Source organism: Pantherophis guttatus, chromosome 7 (genome assembly GCF_059756535.1).
Source record: "Pantherophis guttatus breed Tessera chromosome 7, ASM5975653v1, whole genome shotgun sequence".
NCBI classification, from domain to species: Eukaryota; Metazoa; Chordata; class Lepidosauria; order Squamata; family Colubridae; genus Pantherophis; species Pantherophis guttatus.
Window position 1 is genome coordinate 47,672,991 of NC_142069.1, and position 22,282 is coordinate 47,695,272.

Consider the following 22,282-nt stretch of genomic DNA (forward strand, 5'->3'; position numbering starts at 1 on the left):
TCCAATTAAAAAGATATAAGAATGCTAGTCCTTTTTGCATTTGTAGTACTTTATATGCTTTCCAAGCTTATATTTATGTTTTAATTATTTTAGTGATTATTATAATAAATTTAATAATAATGCCAAGCTATACTTTCCTGATTGCCAGGATTAATTAAGAAAAGTGCTTTAGGAAATTTTCTTTAGAAAGCCTTAGGGATGATAGAATCTCTGCAAATTTTAAAAAGAAATCTTTGAAGTTGGACACTTAAATAGAAGGGTATTTATTACTGATATAAATTGGTATTCATATTCTAAATTTCCAGAATTATTAAGAATTAATAATATATTAATTCTTAATATAATAATCTTCTCATCCTCTTTTCACTGTGAGAAATAATGTAAGGGTTTACACCTGTGAACAACATTCAGCCACCTGCGTTTAGCAACTCAAAATTCTACTGTAAGGCAGATAGAATTTCAAGGGCCAATTGCAAACCAGAGAGAGAGAGGAGAGGGAGAGAGAGAGATGTGGCTTTTTGGAGAAGTATCAAGATAAATGCCAAAAGGGCAATCGGTTTGGGATTAAATTCAAATTGAAATTGGGTCTTCAGGGTAAGGAGACATAAAGAACTTTCAACAGCAGATTTTGCAGAGGGAGCAAAAGAGATAGGGCCCCAGTGATAGGGCCCTCAGAAATAACAGAATAACAGTTGAAAGTGATTTTGGAGGTCTTCTAGTTCAAGCCCCTGCTCAGGCAGGAAAACTGAGGATGCCAAAATCTGAGTGGAGCTCCAGAGGCCCCGTGGAAGCCGAGCATGCCAGGCCCAAAAGGTGGCTCTTTGGCCAAGTGCAGCAGGTCTCCCTCCCCCGCCATCAGCATCGGCCTTACTTTCCAGAGCTTCCACGCACCTCTGCCGGCCTGAACGCCGTGCCTTTCAGATCCCAACGAGGCCAGCGCACGGCTGCCTGCAAAAGTAAGGCTGATGGTGGGCAGCCCTCAGAGGAGACACTGTGCTGGGGCTAAGATTGCTGCTTTGCTGTGGTGCATGCGTGCAGCCCTGGGACATCCACCCTCCCCCCCAGAGTGCCGCCACCGGGCGCTGGCCCCATTGGGATCTGTGAAAGGCAGGGCAGTTGGGCCAGCGGAGGCGTGTGGAAAGTCTATAGCTCATCGAGGCCTTTGGGACAAAATAGGTTGTCCAAGCCTTTGCTCCCCAGGAAGGGCTCCATCATGGAGGGCTGTGTGCCCAGACCAGGCTCTTTGTGTCAGGTCTCAAGAAGCGGTAGGAGGCAGAGGGAGAGAAAAGGATTAAGACTGAGAGAAGCAGTAGGAGGCAGAGGGTGAGAGAAACGGGAGGCTTTGGAGACGAGCACCCTTTCCAGCCCCGCTTCTCCGAAGGGACGCCCAGCCATGCTTGCCTCTGCCTTGAGGCTTCTGCTGCTGGAGCAAGCGGGAGCAGTAGAAGGCAGCTAGGTGAGTCTAGTCTAGGTGAGTGAGTAGAAGTGGAGATTGGCGAAGGAAGGTAGTTGAGGCAGAGAGCTGGGCTGCAGCCACTGCACAAAAGGCAGGCAAGCTGGCTGGGCCACCTAGGAGGCAGGTAGGCCGAAACTTGGGCCTTGCTCGCAGGCTCACCCAGGCAGATCAGAGCCGCTGACTCAGCTGGGCCATGGGGAGAGCGCTGCATGGGATGCAGCCATGCTGGCAAAGGCAGGCAAGCTGGCTGGCTGATAAGAGACCATGTGGTCGAGGTACGTGAGGGAGCCAGACATAGAGCAGCAGCAGCTATGCTGGACGAGTGGGCAAAATGAGGAGTGACTGGGTGGGGCAAGGCAGGGTGGGCAGGGTGGGATTTGCCAGTTTGCCGAACTGCACAGAATCTTAACAACTGGTTCGCTTGAATCGGTCCGAATCGGCAGCAGCCCACCACTGCTTTACTCCCATTCTTAGCTTTAATCTAGTCAAAATGTGATATAATATTGTCCTATTGTGATGTACTTGTTTTTAAAGGTGCCTATTATGATGTACAAAAGAGCAACGCAAACAATTGTCTACAAAACAATTACATTAAAAATTGAAAATACTACCAATAATTTTGATCAATATTGTCAAATGTTAAAACAAAGCTCATTTAAAAAAAATTCTTAAAGGCAGTATAATCTTGAATTAGTTATTTTTCTACAAATGCTTGGGTCAACTTGCAAATCTTCAATTGACTAGCAGTATTTCTTCTAGAAGACAATTCCATAACTGAATTTTTCATTGATAAGCTCCTACTCCTATTCGACACTTTGTGGGCTGAGCCAAGCTGATGAGCTGTTTCCCATTCCCCCCAAAAATGTAGTGCATGTTGCAAAATTTTGATGCAAAGTGTTATATACTTGGATTATAAAACATGTAAAGCTCTATAATTTAATGCCAAATCCTTAAATCACTCCTATTACCTCATAGAAATCCAGCTTAGCACTTTTTAGGACCAAATATTAATAATGCAGCACCGTTTTAGTTGTTCAACTTAAGAAATGGGAAGTTCCTCAGCAGGGAATCACTGGATTGGCAGAAAATGATAAATTGTTCTTTTGCTTCTTTTCAGTTTCATAGACCATATAGTCCAACTATGTTTTCCTCTTTACTATTCGCAACTCTGGCATTTCAGTCTCCAACCATAGGGATCACATCTTATTTGTTGATTTCTGTTCCATTGATTTCAGCCTGATCTTGATCATGAAACTCATCAATTTCTTCTGGCTCAGTAGTTGGAACATAAACATAATATTAAATTGTATAAACTGTCATACCAAAGGGTTCAAAAATCGATATTATTTTGTTATTGGCTTCATTGTACCCAGATACTGTCTTTGTATATCCTACCTGACTTTGAAAGCAGCACAATTCCTTTTTTTAATGTCCTGAGTTGAAAACAGTATCATCTTGAAATTCTAGTCTATTTCAATTCATTGATGGTCAAAATGTCAGCACACAGTCAATTCATTTAATTTTTCACTGTGCTGGACTTTCCCATGTCCAAGCTTTTAACATTCTATATTTCTGCTGAAATTGTCTTTTCAAAGCTCCAGATTTGCTCTCCATGCATGACAATATCAGGAACTGAACATCCTGAGGGCTTTAAAGTTGTTACATCATTAACATGAATTCTGAAAGATCCTTTGCTCATCCTTGGTACATGTATCTACCTCCACCATGATGAGGCAGTGTAACAAGACTTGAAGTTGGGATGGGACAGATTTAGAGAGCAGAATTTGCCTAACATCACAAGCATCTTTTCTGCTTTTTAGATGTCAGGCATTGGAACTGATTCCACAAATTGTCCAAATGGTACTTCTATCAGTTCAACAGATTTTTATTTGTAGCATCTCATTTGGAGTGGATGAGAGCTACTTTATCTTGCAAGTGTTTTGCTAATACAATAGACTACCAATAGATAAATTAAATCTGCTTTCAAAACCAATCTTCAGCAACTGGGCAATTCTGTTCTTTGTTGATGCAATGATATAAAAAAGTTACCACCATTGGATAAATGCAGCTCTGAAATTATTTGTGTTCATTTTTATTGCAAGTTTTATTGCATCCTCATGTTACTTATTTATTAAAAGATGGTAAACTAGTATTGGTGGACCTGGGAGGTAAAGAAACTCTTCCTTTAATTTGCTAACCTTATTTTCTTTATATTTGAGGCACATATTAGTTAAGATAACATCTGTATTTTCAAATAATTAAAATCTATTGAACATACAACAAACTATGAACTATTAGTCAATATTAGCTGAATAATGGTTTATTAAGTTATAATTGGCTAAGGTAGGTTTGAACAACTCATGAACTAGCAGCATTCTTTTGCAGCCACCAGAGTAGCTCTGATAGAGGTGAACCCAAAAGACTGATCAGCTGATCCAGAAATCTTGATGTTTTGAAGAGAACAGCAGTGAAGATAATCATGGGTCAATGTGAGTAGATTTCTGAGATCTGGATGAGGAATAATAGGTTATTATACTACAAGTAAAAACTGGCTTCATCACTATGTGTCTTTATTATTGTAGCAGCAAATTAAAATAACTGTACAAATTAAAAATAAAGAGTTATACGTTCTACATCATTTAGCATTGGGAAAACCAAAGTTATTACTGTGCCAAAATACAATTAAGAGCATATGGCAGACAGCAAGGATAATAAGTACTAATGCAAAGCATGAATCTACTCTGCCTATTTGGCCTGGGATATTAATGAATTAATGTAAATGAATTATACTTAGTAAATTAACAAGAGTCCATGAATAAGGTTCTTTGCTTTCCTGATGAAAACATGAAAATTGGTATTTAGAATTATTATGGGGTAGGGATAAAATGTTTTAAATCAGCTTGAATAGCCTTTGTAGTGTTTCTCTTAACTGATTTATTCGATTATTTATTGAATATATCAATGAAGGGAACCCACTACATTGAATTATGTGACGATTGCTGAATTAGGAGTTTCATGGATGTGTCACATTGAATTGCTATAAAATTATTGCATTGAAGGCAGATTACAAATTATTTTAATGCAATATTATTATATTATATTGAGGTGGGCAGTTCCTTTTTTGAAGCCTTCACTACCACTCTTCCTGCCCTCCCCCCCACCTCACCATGGCACCGTGATTTCCTACCATTATAGGGTCAGAATCACATGAATTTTGTAGGCTAAGTTCTACATGTAGATTCTTTTAAAAAAGAAAATAAGTCTTCACACAACTGAAGAAATCTACTCACCACCCAGCCTAATTTGCATAACTGCCTTGTTCATTTTAACTGTGCCCTTCCTATGTTGTTGCATATCCCTTCAGCTACCAAAAGATTGCAGATTCTTATAGTATATATATTTGCTTAATATTTTCTGAATATTTGATCTGAAAATTAAGCATGAAATAATGATTCAGTATAAATATTACTCTTGCCACTTCACCATATCTCTTTGAATTTTAAGAGAAATGTCAAATTAGGAAATGAGCCATAACCCTCTGATGTACTAAATATGATACATAGCCCAAACAACTTGAAAGGAAATGACAAAGCATGTATTCTTTGTCATATGGACAGCATGATTAGCTTTAATATTCTATTTCAAAATAAGCTTTAATGTTCTAAAAAAAAACCTGGCTTGTTAACTTGACAATACTGGCAGTTTAAAATACAGGAACAATTGACACCCGGAAATACAGATCCATGACTTAAGCATAGATATGGAAACATCTTTTTTTAACTTTATACCACTTAAAGGTGGCACTTGATATTAGGAACAGCTACATATTGTACAAAACTCTGACTCCCAAGCCTCTGGTAGAGGATTCAGGAACTCATAGGGGTAAAAGTTTTTTTTAAAAAAAATACGTACAAATAAGTCTAGCTTTTCAGGTTGCAATGGGTGTTTATTCTACCCTATTTATGTACCTTCTGTATGCCTTTGCTATTTTTAACCTGATTGATAGACATTTTTGTTGCCATTGCTGATTATATGGATTACTATAGCACAGATTTGCTAGCCTTAAGATAAATACTATAGATTTTGATGGAATTTTCTAATAAGATGCTTAGATTAGGGACTGATTATTTTACACCACTTCAATGTTGACTCTTAGCAACCACATAGATTTTAGATTTTCTCCAAGGTTTGTCCCCAGTCTGATCCCTTGGTATATTTCAAGGGTGCACCCAATGCTACTGTAGTTGAGTCAATTCATTTTCCTGATGGTTGACCTTCTCTTTCTTTCACCTTTCCCAGAGACTTCTCTGAACAGCAACTTCATATAACATATTTGAAGCATGATAATTAAAAGCTGGGTCATTTGTATGGGCTCTGCTACTCTTCTATTTGTCCTGCATAGTGGCTGTTATGGTCCTTATATTGTAGATGATTCTGTTTTTTCTTCTGGAGCTGCTGAATCTTTTGGTTTACTTAAGATGTTTTGGTGAGTTTTAGTTGGTTTGTGTGTAATGGTGATGCCATGTGGTTTTAGTGGTCTGTTGGTTGTTTCACCAACAGGCTGCTAGTATATTTTGAGTAATTAGTTGTAAGAATCAGTAATTAAAGAAAACAGAGGAATGGAAATCTTGCTGTGAAGAAAGCTATTATTTTCAAAATTGGAACAATTGCTCTGGTGATAAAGCCATTGCATATTATTTAATATTCTGATTACTTTATACAATTGTATAATTTATGATGGAAGCAATTAATTAGCCAACAGTGATGAAAGCACCATAGCATTGATGCAACATTGCATGAACATTCAAAAGAAAAATAGCATGACCCTGCTTTCATAATTGTGGCAAAACCAGCAAGAATTTGAAGATAGCAGTGTTTATTAGGTAGCCAAATTTTTGTATTTCCGTCTTTGTCTCCTTCTTTTACATATATTATGCTCTGCTTATATTTAAAAATTATTAAGACTGTTGCTTGTTAAAAGCAGAACAGTTATAAAGAAAATATGACTTGATCTGGCTGTTTGCATTAATAGATGTTGTAGGCACAGGTGAGAGCAAAATGTGGGCAGAGAAACAAGTATACGTTGCCAATCAGCTTGTGAAATGATGCACATATTTTTTTCTCTATGATATTAATGATTCCAAGATAAGAAAAAGCTTTATTGGAGTTGACCTTGTTACAACGCTATCCTTATGTTCAGTTAAGAAAAACAAGAGTGAGTAGAACTGTTTCACATACTGCTGTAGGCAGGAATGTCATGAGGCATTTTGAGAGAGGAAAATAGTCTCCTCAGAAAAAATCATCATCATCAATATCATGGCACTAAGGAAACACATTTTCCTGAGTGTTATGATCCTTTGAGTCAATCATGATTTCTGGTGACTACATGGACCAGTCTATAAAGTTTTCTTGGCAACAATTCAGAAGTGGTTTTGTCTAGTCTTGTCTGGTAAAATTTGTTCCTCTTCAATAATATCTTTTAAACATTATCTATAGAGTGAGATACTTTTAAAATTAACTTCTGGGTCCATTGTTTAAAAATATCTTTTAATATGATGAATTTTAAAATACCGTATTTTGCTCCATTCTGTAGCAATGTGTTCTTCTCTTTAATTATAATCTTTAGTTTTGTTCTATTCCCTTTAGTGTCCATCCTTCAAAGCCCCATTCTATTTTTTTAAATTCTAAATGAAAACATTGTCCCACAGGAACAGTTCTTATAAATTATCCCAATCCATCTGGATCCTTAGTCCATTTCCAAACTATATCCTTTTGATGTTTGGTTAGTTAGTTTACTTTATTGTCATTGCACCTTGTGCAATGAAATTAATTAAAAATGTTTTAAAATTCTTAAAAATTGTATTTAGATTTTTTCCCTAAGGATTGAACAAAATGTTACAGAATTTGTCAGTCTAAAGGTTAAAAAATAGTTTTAAAAAGTTAAGCAATTTCCAAAAGTGATTAGAAAAGGGAATATGGGAATCCAGTGCCCTTTTGAAGAAGCTAACCTAAGCAATATGGTTATTCCTTCATCTCCTAGAACTCTAAAACCCATTGGAGACTGTTGCCTTGCAGGCTTCTTGCAAGAAGCAACTGTCTGAAGTACTTGTAGATTATCTCAAGTCCCCACTTTGTCCAGAGAATTACAAAGCTAGTCTATTTGCCAGATCTTCATTCCACTACAGTTGTTTCCACTTTGCCATTTCTTCCCCAAAAGTGCTCCTAGTCCAGTATGTTTAACTACTACACCAAAGTAATGTTATCATAAAGTATTTTGAAAGAGAAGCATAATTTCCTCAGATAAAAATCATCATCATCACCACCATCATCTCATGCCATTAAGGAACCAATTTTTATAAAATTATCTATATTTCTAGAACTGAAGCTTACTTTATTTCTTTGGAGAAATATTTTCAACTTTTCAACTTAAATAGTTTGTCAAAGTGAAGCATGATTATTATGGGAACAAACTTTATGAAATACAATTTTTGCAATTTAGAATAAAAACCTAGCAATACCTAAGAACGCTAATAGGAAAACTGGCAAAATGTATACTACCATACTTAACATAGTTAACATTTAAAATCCAGATGAAAAAAAAAATAGAATGGATAATGCACTTAAATGGGTGAAAGTGGGGAATTCCAAATAGCAGTGAGTTCAAATATTTATGATAATCCTCCAAAATACTGTACTGAACAAACCACAATTTATCTATTTGATACAATGTACTTCAGATACTACCACATCACCACAAGTTTCATTTCCCAATATTTCCAAAGCAATTTGAAACTAACGGGCAATTGTCAGTTGAATATTGAAATGCACATGGCATGGAATCAGCTTTCTTTTCAACTGATAAATGGGAAAACAAAAAAAGGAAGGAAGGAAGGAGGGAGGGAGGGAGGGAGGGAGGGAAGGGAAGGAAGGAAAGGCAGGCAGACGGGCTTCAGTCTTTTGAATTTAAAAAGAATAGAAACATCCAAGTTGTGAGTTGTGATGGTAAAATGGTAAATTCTTGGCAGTTTTGCAATTATGGGCTGCTGCAGTTGAAAGAGAATAATATTGACAGGACATTCTGTGGCAGATGGAAGCCCAGAAGTTGTGAGGTGAGATGAGTCAAAAGTAAGAAAACGGATTGCAAATGATGAACAACCATGCAAGAAAACACAATTTTTGGTCTCATTTTTTTTGCTGTATTTATTTAATAAAACTGAACAAAAGAGAAAAATGATAAAAAAAAATCAGTAACAATAAAATATATTAGGGTTTTTCAAAGATATACCGATTATGTGTTATGCAGTATATGCATCTATTTGTATGTTTTTGGAGGGAGAAACAGTGCCCCATTCAACGATTTCAGCAAAATTTCATCGTAATTGTCCATGCAGAATCTATGTAAGCAATTATTTATGTGACAAGTAGCAGATTTTCAATCCCCTGAATAATTAGAGCCATAATTTCATCCCATTAGTCTCTTTTGTTTCAGATGACCAGTAGAAGACTAATTAGTAAGATGTCATTTATTTATCAAATTTATAACTTGCACTCCTAAAAAATCTAGTTTACAATGATTCGCAATAAAAGTTAGCATAATTAATCAAATCAATAAAATTTCAAAATCCATTATACAAACCATAAATAACAATAGCAAAGATAATATAAACTTTCAGATACCAAAAATAACAAAATCACAATATTAAAACTAGATTGCTAAGGGAGAAAAGCGTGTATGTAAAATAGGTCTTTAGACTCTTTAATACAGTGTTTCTCAACCTTGGCAACTTTAAGACCTGAGGACTTTAACTCCCAGAATTCCTCTGACAGCTTGGCTGGCTGGAGAATTCTGGGAGTTGAAGTCCAGATGTCTTTAAGTTGCCAAGGTTGAGAAACACTGCTTTAATAAATCAAAGAGTGGGCTCCATAGGTCTGATGCTGCAGTGAAAAAAAGCCGTCATAATCAATTGCAACTGGTTCGGTCTCTCAGGCATCAACTATATAAAACCCCTCAAGGACAATGAGAGTTCTCATAACATAAAAGGAAAGCTATACTTTCAGAAATGCAGGATTCTCCCAAAATTCTCTTATTCAAGTTGAGGCATAAATAAATGTATAAGCTAATAGACTGCAATGGCTTTACTAAAATAACTTTAGAAAAAATAGGCATCTTAATGTATTGTAAGTTGGTGCAGTATGTTTTTCACTGGTTCTAAATCAGTTTTAAAAATTGATACAGAACAAGCAATGTTTATTATTTTTAAATACCGGTAATACACATGAAGCTCAATCTAGTTTACTCTGCCACCTACTGGCAACCCTTAATAGTTCGCTCTTGATGCTGATTTAAATTGGGAAATTATGAAATATTTAATTTAAAAGAGGGAATGTAAGTTTATCGAACAAAAATCGAACTTTGTAAAGAAATAAAGCATAAGTTGCTACAATATGAGTCCTTAAAACATACATGGCACCATGCTAGTATAAGCCAAACTACTACCTCTTTAGTTATAGTTATATAAAGTTATTTTTATAGTTATATAAAGTTATATTAGAGAACTATACAGCCGATGACTCATTGGATCATCCTTTCAGAGTTGTTTCTTAGCTAATTTCCTTCAACAATGAGACAGTTTCTAGTGAATTATTTCACTGGAAAAGTTGGAATACATTCAGATATGTATTTGCCTTGAAAATAGCCCATATTGAAACATCAGCATGGGAAATGTTTTATATTTTGTATTATAAATTGTTTTATGATAATTTTTATGTCATAACATTGTTATAAAATTTGCCAAATTTCAATTCCAGAGGAGTCATGAATCCTGGATTTTGAATGCATTTTTATATTAGTCAATTTGATGTTATCTTGGTTCAAAACATTTTGCCCTAAAATGTTTAAAGACAAATCAGCTAAATGTTGGAAATGCCATCAGATACCAGGATTGTATTATCATATGTGGTGGACATATCCAGAAGCCATAAATTATTGGATTAAAATTAAATTATGGTTAGAAGAAATGCTACAACATATAGATTTAAAACCTGAACTGTTCCTATTGGGTATCCTACCAGAGAAAATTAGTAAAGAAAACACATATTTGATTATACATGTAATAACTGCAGCGAGGATAGTATTTGCGCAAAGATGAAAAGCAGAGAAAATCCCTTCAGAGGGGGAAGTAATTAAGAAAATATTGGATTATGCAGAAATGAATAGATTGACTTTGATAATTAAAGAGAGGAATTGGAATATTTTAAGATATGGGGACAATTTTACCATTGGTTAGAGAAGATATATATATATATATATATATATATATATATATATATATATATATATATATGGGCAAGGTTGTAATGAAACAAGGGAAGAAGAAAGGGTGGGGAGAATGTTACACTAAATGAATGGATAATACCAAGAAATGATCAATATAGGAGGAAGAAGAAGAAGAAGAAGAAGACACAAAAGATGTATGCAGATGATACACTGAATCATGTATTGTATGTTTGTCTATAAAAAATATGATTAAAAAAACATTTTGCCCTATTGATACACCATTTTACTCAATTAAAAGTTACAGGAAAGAAAATTTTAGTAGTGTATAGATAGTTAATACATTATTTCATGGTATTTTCCCTTTCCCTTTTATTACAATGATTTCATATACATAAACCAAAAACTGTACATATTACTAACATCTATTAATACACAGACCCATATTTTGGTAACCTTGGATCATTTTATTTTGTTTAAATTTGACATTTTCAACAATATAATTTCATTATAAGACATTTTGTTATTACATAAAGAAGAACATGCAGGGCTGTGCAATAATGCAATTTAATAACCTGTGCCTCTGGCCACAGCAATGATTGCATGCTTACATCTACAAATTGCATATATTCTTAAAGAACAGCTGCTATTTTGCACAATTCCAAAAGTAATCATTAGCATAGTAAGTGGCACACCAGCTATTTTCTGCTCAATTTTACATCTGCTGAGTAATTTGAAATACAGCCAACTAACAGCTCTTCTCTACAGAATGTTACTGTATAGTAAATTTAACCTCTCTTATTAAAAATGAGATTATGGCTTCTAAAAGAATATGCTGAAAGGAAGTCACCAGAATTGACTAAAATGTATAATATATTTTACTCTTTTTGAATATTTGTTCCTAGTTGGAATTTAGTCCTATGCTTTTGATGCCTAGATTTAAATTCCTTTTAACTGATGAGACAAACTTGTGAGGAAATATGAAGAGGATCAGGCAACAGGCTATGTTTACAGGACTCTTTCCCAGGATTAATTTAACTAGAGTTTTCACAAATCAGTTTGATTTTCTGTTACAAACCGAACCATACATTAAAAACATGGGTTAGTTCCCACAATATGTTAAGCTAAAATTTAATTGGACAGCTTGAGGCTTGGTGTATCATAAGAACATATCTACCATTTGGCAACCATTTATGTCATATGATTTTGTACAGATAAACTACATGAAGTTTGAGCAATTTGAAACTAAAGTGGTATTTAAATAAAACAGCTTAAGTTACCTTTAAATAAGAATGCACAAATAAAAGCTATATTTGTATTTGCCTCTCAGAAGTTGTACATGGACTTACAATCACAATTGAGGACAAAATTTCCATTACTAAGTCAGATTTCATTTTTATTTATTCTTGCACAACCCTGGCTCTAGTTGGAACCTCAAATTATTCTTCTGACAGTTGTTAAATGAATAATTGCAGTTACATTGTTAAGTGAATCTGACTTCTCCATTGACTTTGTCAGAACGTTGCAAAAGGTGATAACCTGACCCCGGGACACCACAATCATCATAAATACATGCCAGTTGCCAAGAGTCTGAATTTTTATCATGTGACCATGGGGCTGTTGCAACTGTCAAGTATGAAAACTGGTCATAATTCACTTTTTCCAGTGCTGTTGTAACTTTGGTCGCTAAACTAATTGTTGTAAATTGAGGACTACCTGTATAGACTTGACATCTGAAAGGCTTATCAGACAGGAGGGTATATTCTCCCTCCCCTGACAGCTTTAAAATCAAATATTGTCTGGTATTATTTTGGATTGTTTTAACAACAGTAGCCATTAAACATTTATGTATGTGCCCTTGTAAATTGTTTCTTTTCCTTGTCTATTGAGACTCACAGCCTAGATTTACATTATTTCCTGATTCCAGCGCCTTGTTTCTTCCAACCTAAACCTTTCATATCTGAATTCTTTACTATTACTAGCATGTTCTTGAAAATAAAAATATATTGGAAAGATTCAGCTGTAAAAAAACCTCTGTTTTCTGGAAAAAGTGATTTTATATACATATAAGCTTAAATACATTTTTTTTTGTTTTAAATGTAATTTTTGTTGCAGATGCCAAGAGATTAAGCAGTTGGCGTGTCCTGGCTTTACCTCCATTCGTCCTCCTTTCCAATTCTACAAATCCTCCTTTGCCTCAAGAGATATTTGCTAATCCTCACTCGCATCTCTTTCCGTTTACAAGTAAGCAACGTGGAAGGGAAGCGGTATTAAATACACATTAAAGCACCCGGAGGCTCATCTCTGCCTCATTTTATCTCAACAATCTGATGGGGGGGGGGAAATAAATATCGTAAGGCCTTCCCCATTCATTATTTATTTGGACGCTTATCTGAATATAAACATAAACCCACCTTATCCTACAGCGGTTACAACCACCTAGAGGACGAATAAAAGACGATTATAGAGATCTCTCCGAGAGATCAACATTAACAACCCCGCCCCCACCCCTTTCCTCCGCTAGCAAAGAAGGCGCTCCCGCTCGGGAGACCCGCCGGCAGTTGGAAAGGGCAGAGCCAGAGGGGCGGCAAAGGCAAACCCCCGTGCAGGCTTTGATTGGAGGCTTCTCGCGCAGGCGTCCGAGGCCCGGAGCCAAGTAGGCCGCGGGGCTTTTTGTCAAGGAAACGCCGGTGTTTACGGCTGTTGCGTCCTTCTCTGCTTCCACAGCAACCGCCCTCTTTTCTCCCCGTAGAAGACTTGCACGTTTTCGCTGGCCACGTCTCGTTCCAGCCAAGCGAAGAGTCATGCCTGTACGCTGGAAGGTGAGAGCGGGCTGCCGTCGTGTCCTCAGCGAGAGGCTTCTCCCCTCTTGCTCAGAAACTTAAAACTAGAACAAGCCCTCGGCTTCCGTTCTTTATCTCTTCTCTCCTCCCCTCGCCTGTACTTGGTATTGGCCGTTGCGTTATTGGTCGTTTCAAGAGAAGCGCCCATTGTCGTCGCTTTAGGGGTTTGTTCCCTCTCCACCAGCAAATAATCCGGGTCGGCGGCTGATGGTTGTCTCGCTGACCCTTCGCCAAGCCCAGCCTAAGTGGGCCCAGGATAGGCAGTGAGCTCTGAGTTAGTTAGCATGTGGTTACCAACGGGAATGAGCTGGCATGGGAAACTAGGATCAGTGGTAAGTCTTAAGGCTGGGTCTCTCCTTATTCACGGTCCTTATTCAGATATTAAAAGCTGTTCGACGACGGGAAACTCCATTGTCTGCTCTGCTTGGGCTCAAATGGAAAGAATTGTAGTATAATAATAAATTAGTCTAATGCCTATAATACATTTAACATCGTTAGCGCCTGCCAGAGGAAAAGGTGGGAATGTTAGGTAAAGGCAAGGTTAGAATCAATTGTACCATTTAGAATAGAAGACGATTATCTTTGCATCTTGGGCGTGATATATTATGGTCTATCCCAGTGTAAATGTTACTGAAATGAATTGGAACAGCCCAAGAATATAGCAGAAAAGCCCTTGGATATTTATGGGATGAGGTGAGTTGAGCTGTGAGAAGTGCTATTTGGATTCTTTGCTTTGAGTTTAGAGAGGTGGTGAATTGAGCATGACATGATGTCCTAAGTTTTTGGAAATAAGGATGACAGTGTAACCATTGTGAGTGGTAAAGATAAAAAAATACATAATTCAGTTTGCAGTAGTTCAGACAAAAGCTAATTTACGAAGCCACTGAAGTGTGAAATAAAGAGAAAGCTGAGTGGCTTTTAAGAAAAAGTAGACACATAATTTTCAAGGCATTTGAAATATATATGAATATTAATTTTGTTAACACTTTAACAAGCAATAAAAATTACATGGCACTTGCACATAGCTTATACAAACATTTTGTGCCTTTTAATTTATTTTTTCCTGCTTGTATTGATCTATTTTTATTTGCTCTGCAGATACAACATGTGTAAAATAGGCAGGTTTCAGATTTATTCTAACACAGTAGAATTTTACCCATGACAGTAGGTGTATAAAACATAGAGGTTGAAGCATACAGATAGTCCTCATTTAGCAATGACAATTGGATCCAGCAACTTTGTTGTTAAGCAGAAAATCATATGACTTCTGACAGACTTATGATGTCATTTCCCATTTGGTCAGTAAGCGAATCAATGTTTAATAACCATCCTAAAATCATACTAATTAAACAAGACATCATGTGACTGTGGTTTGCTTCTCTATTAACTGCATGTTGCAAGCCCTGTTGGGAAACATGCAAAATGGTAATTGCATGACTACAGAATACTAATAGTTATAAATGCATGCTGATTGCGAAGTGCCCAAATGATGATCACATGAATGTGGGATGTGACAGTTGTAAATGCAAAGACTGGCCACAAGGCTGGATCTTTTTAATACTGGTAAAGTAAAACTGTTGTTAAACAAGGCAATCAGTAAGTGAGGGTTATCTGTACTGAATCCAAATACTGTTTCTCAGCCTCATTAGAAGTTCATTCCGACTTTATAAGAAGTGATCTGACATCTAAACAGACCTCTCCAACCCTAATTTCACACTTGGAATAGTCTATTTGAATACTGGAATACAACTGATAAGTTTGGAATGGCTTTGGAATGAAATATTTAAAAGTTGAGACTTTGCAACCTTGAAATACTACTCACCTCTAGAAACAGTCTGTAGTCCTTCAAAAACAGCTTCTTTCAAAAATACCATCCCAGAATTTGGATCTTGGAGATTTGGATTTTAATTTTCTTTAATAGTTCAAGTTATATTCTTTCAGTTTGGTGTACTGTCTTGCAGGGTGGATTTGATTTAAATCGAGTTGATTTAAATCACAATTTAAATCATGATTTAAATCACTAGTAAAAAGGCTTGATTTAAATCAACTCGATTTAAATCATAATTTTTAAAGAGCAACTGTCATCTCTGCTACTCCTTTGACCCACTGTTGACTCACCGATAGTCCCAGTGTTGCAGAATATACAGCCTCATGCTACATAACTAAGCTCCATTTCATGCTGAATAAACTAAATTATTTATGTATCTTAAATAGAAAACTATCTCACGATAGATTTTTATTCCAAAAGTTTTTTATTAAAATAAATTCGATAAAAATCAAAAAAATTGACTTAAATCAAAAAAATCCGATTTAAATTAAAAAAATCTGATTTTTTTGATTTTTTTAAAAAAAATCATTGATTTTTATCCACCCTGCTGTCTTGTAATTATCCTAACCCAGCCCTAAACCTATACAGTTCTTTATAAATACAAAAAGAAAAGCCAATATCTGTGTTATCATTCCATTTGTTTCAATCTTTTATTCAATGGAGATGAATGGTCAGGAGTAGAGCATTAATCCACATTTTTCTTGTGTAACCAATTAAGCATTGAAACCTATTAAGTTATGAAAGAAAGGAAAGCCACTTTATATCCTGTATAGAAATACAATATTCCCTCCCTCCCTCTGTTTAATACAGTTTTGCTCACTATTAACTTTTATTCTCTTGTAAGTAGTAAAATATTATTTAAAGAATAGTAATATGGAATATTAAACCACCTATGGAAAAGATCTCGTGAAGTATTCTTAAAAATTATGGATTGTTAATTAAAGAGCATAATGTTATATCTGAATTTGTGAATTATAAAACCTGAGCTTTATCATTGGCTTCCAATATAGGAAATTTGAGAGCAGTTAATTGTTAAGTAAAAGAGAGGGGAAGTAAGAAAATAATAAGGAAAACCAAATAGGAGATTGGCTTGCTCACTGCCCAGATATCTTGTATAGTATTTCATAAAAGAGTACCTAACTATTAGATGTGGAATGAAACACTTCTAATGGTCTCTCTTTATTAATATGTGGAATCCTGCAGATGAAATTACCTATTATGTGCAAAAAATACTTCATGACATGAAAATATTTTTTGCTCAGTAGTTGAACAGAATTTCAAACTGCTTTTAAAATTAAGTTTAAGTCTTGGAAAAAATTAACCAGCTTCAGTCTATTTCCACAATGAGGTTAATGCCACCTTATAAACTGGACAAAATATATACCATATTTACAGTTGCTAACCTCACTGTGAAGTTTAAGTTATAAGTGCAGCATCATGTTATTAAGAGTAATATTCCCATCTGTAAGCAAATTGCTACACTTGCAAAGACAGGGCTTCTGACAGATAATGTGCCATATAGAACATTATATGTGATGATGTAGATCGATTTTTTGTTCTAATATGTATTATAGCCCTTAATTATTAAATAATAACTTATCTAATGTTTATAATACCCTTTAATTGTAAATTAACAGAACAGTTATAACAAAAGCACTTACCCATCCAGAATCTTTAAAGAAAGCTAGTTGCTTTAAAAAAATCTCAACATATGATTGTTTTATCAACCCTTTGAAATAACAGCAGCCCCAGACGAAGTGACTTATGACCTGTACTTTGCATTTATGACCATCTCTCTACTTCTATTGTCTTGTGATTGCAACTTGAACACTTAGCAACAGGATTTCATTTATAATCAATTTCAGCATCCTGCAATCATTGTCACAATTTGCAACCATTTTTTGCCAATTTTTGGCAAAAATGACCACGGGGGTAACTGGATTTGATTAATGATGACATGATTCACTTAATAACCTTGATGATTCGCTTAATGATTGTGTAATATTGTCCTAAAATCAGGTCAACTCAACTTATGACTAGTGACAATGACAGAAATTCTGGTCCCAATTGTGATTGTAAATCAAGGAGTACCTATATAATTTCAAACATGATGTGAAGTTAGATTCTGATGGTTAAGTTATCTGAAGTAGAAATTTAATAAGTTTTGTTTCCTTTCTACAAGGCATTTCCTATTAATACTAAAGTAAATTTTACTATCTGAAGGAACTGCATATACATAATAAAATACTTAAGGAAATAAGATAGGCATATTACAAATGTGAATGTAACCACGTTTATGCAAAAGTGTATTCAGGTAGAATCAAATCATATAAATAGGAAAGCTTGTTGGCGAAATCTTTTTGTCTTTATTTTTTACTGTTATGAAAGATTATTTGACCTTTGATATAAATTAAAAATGCTTACATCAATTCTGCCAGGTTGTGACTTAATGAGTTTGGAAGAAATAAGGCATAAAATTACTATTTCGCATTTTATATTATTGTAGGGTTTAAGTGAGTACAAAAGAAATTTCAAATGGAAGCCGTCAGAACAGCCTAGACTCTGCAGTTCTACACATGAACAAAAGTGCCGATGGGCTGGCCTTCGATCAGATGAGTTTGGTAAGACAAATTAAATACTTTGTGATGTATTTCTTGTATAAAAAACACTTGTAATAGTTACTGCTTTCTACATACTAATTATCTAGATTTCATAAAATAAATTTTATCATGCATTGGGGTAAACACAGTTTCATAGTTTGGATTCATGATACCATTAAATACCATTGGATACCATTAAAACACAACAATGTTAGATACTAAATTAACTTGGTTAAGACTGAAAGAGAATATACTTAGATATTTGGTCAAAATAGTTAATTATTATTCATTGTTTGATGTGTATTTGGCAATGAAAAGTAAGACTGAAGGTTAATATACTACTAGGTGTTATCCAAACTAAAAGAAGCATTTCTTTGATGAAATGTTTATTTATATATTTTTTTTCTTCTGCAAAAGAAATAGAGTGGTGCTCGTGTTCTTTTTCAGAATTTTCAGAGTATTTGATATTACATGTATTACAGGGATCACAAGAGAACCAAATTTTATTTCCAAGAGAAGAGTGCCTTATTATGACACGCAAATTTCAAAATCTTTTCAATGGAATGGAGGTAATGGCTTGGAGAAAGATGTGTTATCAGAATTGGAAGTCAGTGAACCAGTCAAATTGCACAAAACCGACAGCAAGGATGTTGAACTGAATAAGGACTCAATTGAGACATCGGATTCACCTAGGCTTCCTGAAAAACTGCATCTCAACTCTGCAGGATCTGGACCTGAATCAACTGAAGCACTTAGAAAAAGCAAGAAGTCAGTGCCCCAAACTCCAGTGCATGAAAATAAAATATTAGCAGCTACCAAAAAAGAATTAGGAAAAACAGATCATGGGGTAGGAAGTACAAAAAAAAGTTTGATTTGATGTTGTGAGTTAAAGCTCAGAAATAATTTATTGTAACTTTATTAATATGGACAATACAAACTTTCCTGCCTGGGTGCATTCCATATTCTTGAATTTTAATTTGCAGAATTTTCCACAATGGAAAATTGCTAGAATGGCAATTGCTGAAAGTTCTGGAAATCAGAGTCTACATATCTGAATAATGCTCAGTTTAGGAAAAGTAATCATTACGCTAGGAGAGGTGCAAGAATCTTTGGATTCTAAGAAAGGATAGAGCAAACAATCCCCTTGAGGGCTTGGAAAAAGAAGGGAATAATGTTTATAGAAAGAGGGTCAATATAAAAAATACGAGATTAAAGAATTATAAATAACATAAAAGAAAATTCAAGGAAGAAATATGAAGAAAATTGTAATGTCCTGCAATTTTTTACTAAGAATTTAATCATACAGATTTAATAGATTTTCCCTAAACTCCTGTATAAGTAATATAAATTAGCCAAAAGGAAAAACATAATAGAAAAGAAGTAGTCAAGAAAGCTAATGTCGACACAATGTTAAAATAATTGTTTACAGGTAGTCCTCAACTTATGACCACAGTTGACCCCAAAATGTATGTTTCTAAGTGAGAAATTTGTTAAGTGAGTTTTGCCCCATTTTACGACTTTTCTTGCCATTTGTTAAGTGAATCACTGCAGTTGTTAAGTTAGTAATACAGTTGTTAGGTTAGTAACACAGTTGTTAAGTGAATTTGGCTTCCCCATTGACTTGGCTTGTCAGAAGGTTGCAAAAGGTAATCACATGACTCCAGGACACTGCAAACGTCATAAATGTGAGTCGGTTGACAAGCATCCGAATGTAAATCACGTGACCATGGGAAAGCTGTAACAGTCATAAATATGAAAAATGGTCATAGGTAACTTTTTAAATGCCATTGTAACTTTGTACAGTCACTAAATGAACTGTTGTAAGTCGAGGATTACCTGTACAGGCATATTGTTTCATTATTCAAGTAAATAAATTGCCACTGACTTTATATGAAAGCCTAAATATTCCCAATGCTTCTGTCATGTTAAATCAAAGGCAGTTTTAACCAGTAATGGTAACAGGAACAGGGTTTAAATGTAAAAAGTATGTTTCCATGTTTGTGTATAAGCAAGCTTGTAGAATGTCATAACATACTTTTCTTTTATCAGCATAGTCCATCTTAGTATTAATGATGATAAAAACTTCTGATACTAGACCACAAAAAGATATGACATTCTGAATATATTATTATTCAGAGATCTCCGACCTCCGGGTGTTTCGCTGCGCATTGAAGACCCTGTTGTTCCGCCAGGCCGGACTATCAACACAATAGTTTTAAATTGGGGTATTTAAATTTATTGGGGTTTTAAATTTGAGCCACTTATTTAATTATTTTAAATTTTATATCATTGTTTTGTCTGTGTTTTTAAATAGGCTGTACACCGCCCTGAGTCCTTCGGGAGAAGGGCGGTATAGAAATGAAATTATTATTATTATTATTATTATTATTATTAATATCGGTTGTCAGCTCAATAGAGTTCTACAGAGGAGAGCAGGCATGAATATTTCACGATCAAGAAGCTTCCCTAGAAGTTCTGAGTATCAAAGAGAGTTTGTTTGGAAAACCCCACAGAAGCTTTCTCCAGTCCTTGCAGCAGATCAGGTAACTAAATATTTTAAGAAGTGTTTTCATTTTTGAAAAGTTTTGCACAACTTTATAAATCTTAATTTGAAAATAAGGCTTTTTCCAGAGTTCCTTTGTAGGTAGACTAAAGTCTTAATAAAATAATTTTGTGATTCTTGTTCAGTGCAGATTTACTATGCAGGAAAATATCTTCATTGGGGCTTTTTTCAGTTATTGTTTTGTTGTATTGCATTTTTGATGTATTACATTGCATGTGAAATGCTCCATTTTGTTCCAAATACTGTATAATTGATTTTATTAGCTGACTTCTCAGGTATATACAGTTGTATTTTGAGTAGTATTGCCTGTAACTAAATGGCTGGATCGTTCCCTATCAACTGATTAAGACTTTTCTGCTGTGCAGTAATGTAGTAGAGATTAAACATCTCTTTAATTTCAGTGGCAAAGTTACTTAGCTTTATAAAAAAAATAATGTATTTTATAAACCAAAGTTTATTCACAGATCAAGTCAATCCATTCCTCCATTTAAGTCTCCTGTTATTATTCCTGAAACTGAATATGAAAGGAATTTCAAACCTTCACCCCCTGTAAAACAACTGAAACAATGCTTTCTGGAAGAGAGTGAATGTCCTAGATCCGAATTAGTAGAAATCTCCTCTGGAGAAAAGGTATTATACTTGATTTATTATCTATTAAAGCATTATGCTTTAATAGATAATAAATTAAAAAGCATTATGCTTTTCAATTAGCAATTTCTATACTTAGAATGTCTAATTTGGTTGATTGATTTCATGTTCTTGTCCTGGTGATTGCAATATATAAAGAAGTGATGCATATTTTAAAAGATTTTTTAAAAATATCACATAGATTTTTTTTTAAGTTCTTGATATTTTTTTGGTCTTATTCATTCATTAAAATGTTAAATATTAATTCAAACATTTCAAAATATATTTAAATATATTCAAAATATATATTTAATTTAATTTAATTTAATTTAATTTCCAATTTATATACCGCCCTTCTCCCTGAGGACTCAGGGCGGTGTACAGCCAAGATAAAAAACATAGGATACAAATATTAAAACATTTAAAAATATATATAAATTTTGGCCCAAAAGTTAAGAATCACAGACTAATTAAAAGAATTTAAAAATTTTAAAATTTTAAAAATTTCTTCTTAGGCCAACCCGGCTTGTTGAAAAAGATGGGTTTTCAGGGAACGACGGAAGGCATTGAGGTCCTGGATTCTTCTTATCTCCGGGGGCAACTGATTCCAGAGGGTAGGAGCCCCCACAGAGAAGGCCCTCCCCCTGGGGGCCACCAGCCTACATTGTTTGGCTGATGGCACCCTGAGGAGGCCCTCTCTGTGGGAGCGCACGGGTCGGTGGGAGGTCGTCGGTAGCAGCAGGCGGTCTCGGAGATAGCTTGGCCCTATGCCATGGAGCGCTTTAAAGGTGATAACCAACACCTTGAAGCGCACCCGGAAGACCACCGGGAGCCAGTGCAGCTCGCGCAGGAGCGGTGTTACATGGGAGCGCCATGTTGCTCCCATCACTACCCGCGCTGCTGCATTCTGGACCAGCTGGAGCCTCCGGGTGCTCTTCAAGGGGAGCCCCATGTAGAGAGCGTTGCAGTAGTCAAGGCGAGAGGTGACGAGGGCGTGAGTGACTGTGCACAAGGAATCCCGATCAAGAAAGGGCCGCAACTGGCGAATCAGGCGAACCTGATAAAAGGTCCCCCTGGTAACAGCCGTCAGA

The 22,282-nt window shown here is 35.3% G+C and overlaps 1 protein-coding gene across 13 annotated transcripts in view; it reads left to right on the plus strand.

Annotated features, from left to right (window-relative positions):
- Positions 1–22,282, plus strand: part of SAXO6 (stabilizer of axonemal microtubules 6) — a 104,235-nt gene that overhangs the window by 52,796 nt on the left and 29,157 nt on the right. For 3 of the 13 annotated variants that reach the window (XM_034403347.3, XM_034403352.3, XM_034403351.3), the window contains exons 1-5: positions 13,456–13,905; positions 17,908–18,022; positions 18,484–18,848; positions 20,410–20,544; positions 21,018–21,194. In XM_034403347.3, the coding sequence (XP_034259238.2) occupies positions 13,858–13,905; positions 17,908–18,022; positions 18,484–18,848; positions 20,410–20,544; positions 21,018–21,194 (840 nt within the window). In that variant the 5' untranslated portion in view covers positions 13,456–13,857. Of the gene's footprint in view, positions 1–3,841; positions 3,946–12,845; positions 12,975–13,252; positions 13,906–17,907; positions 18,023–18,483; positions 18,849–20,409; positions 20,545–21,017; positions 21,195–22,282 lie in introns of those variants that run through there. The other 10 variants (XM_034403355.3, XM_087873152.1, XM_034403357.3 and 7 more) reach the window with 6 other exon arrangements.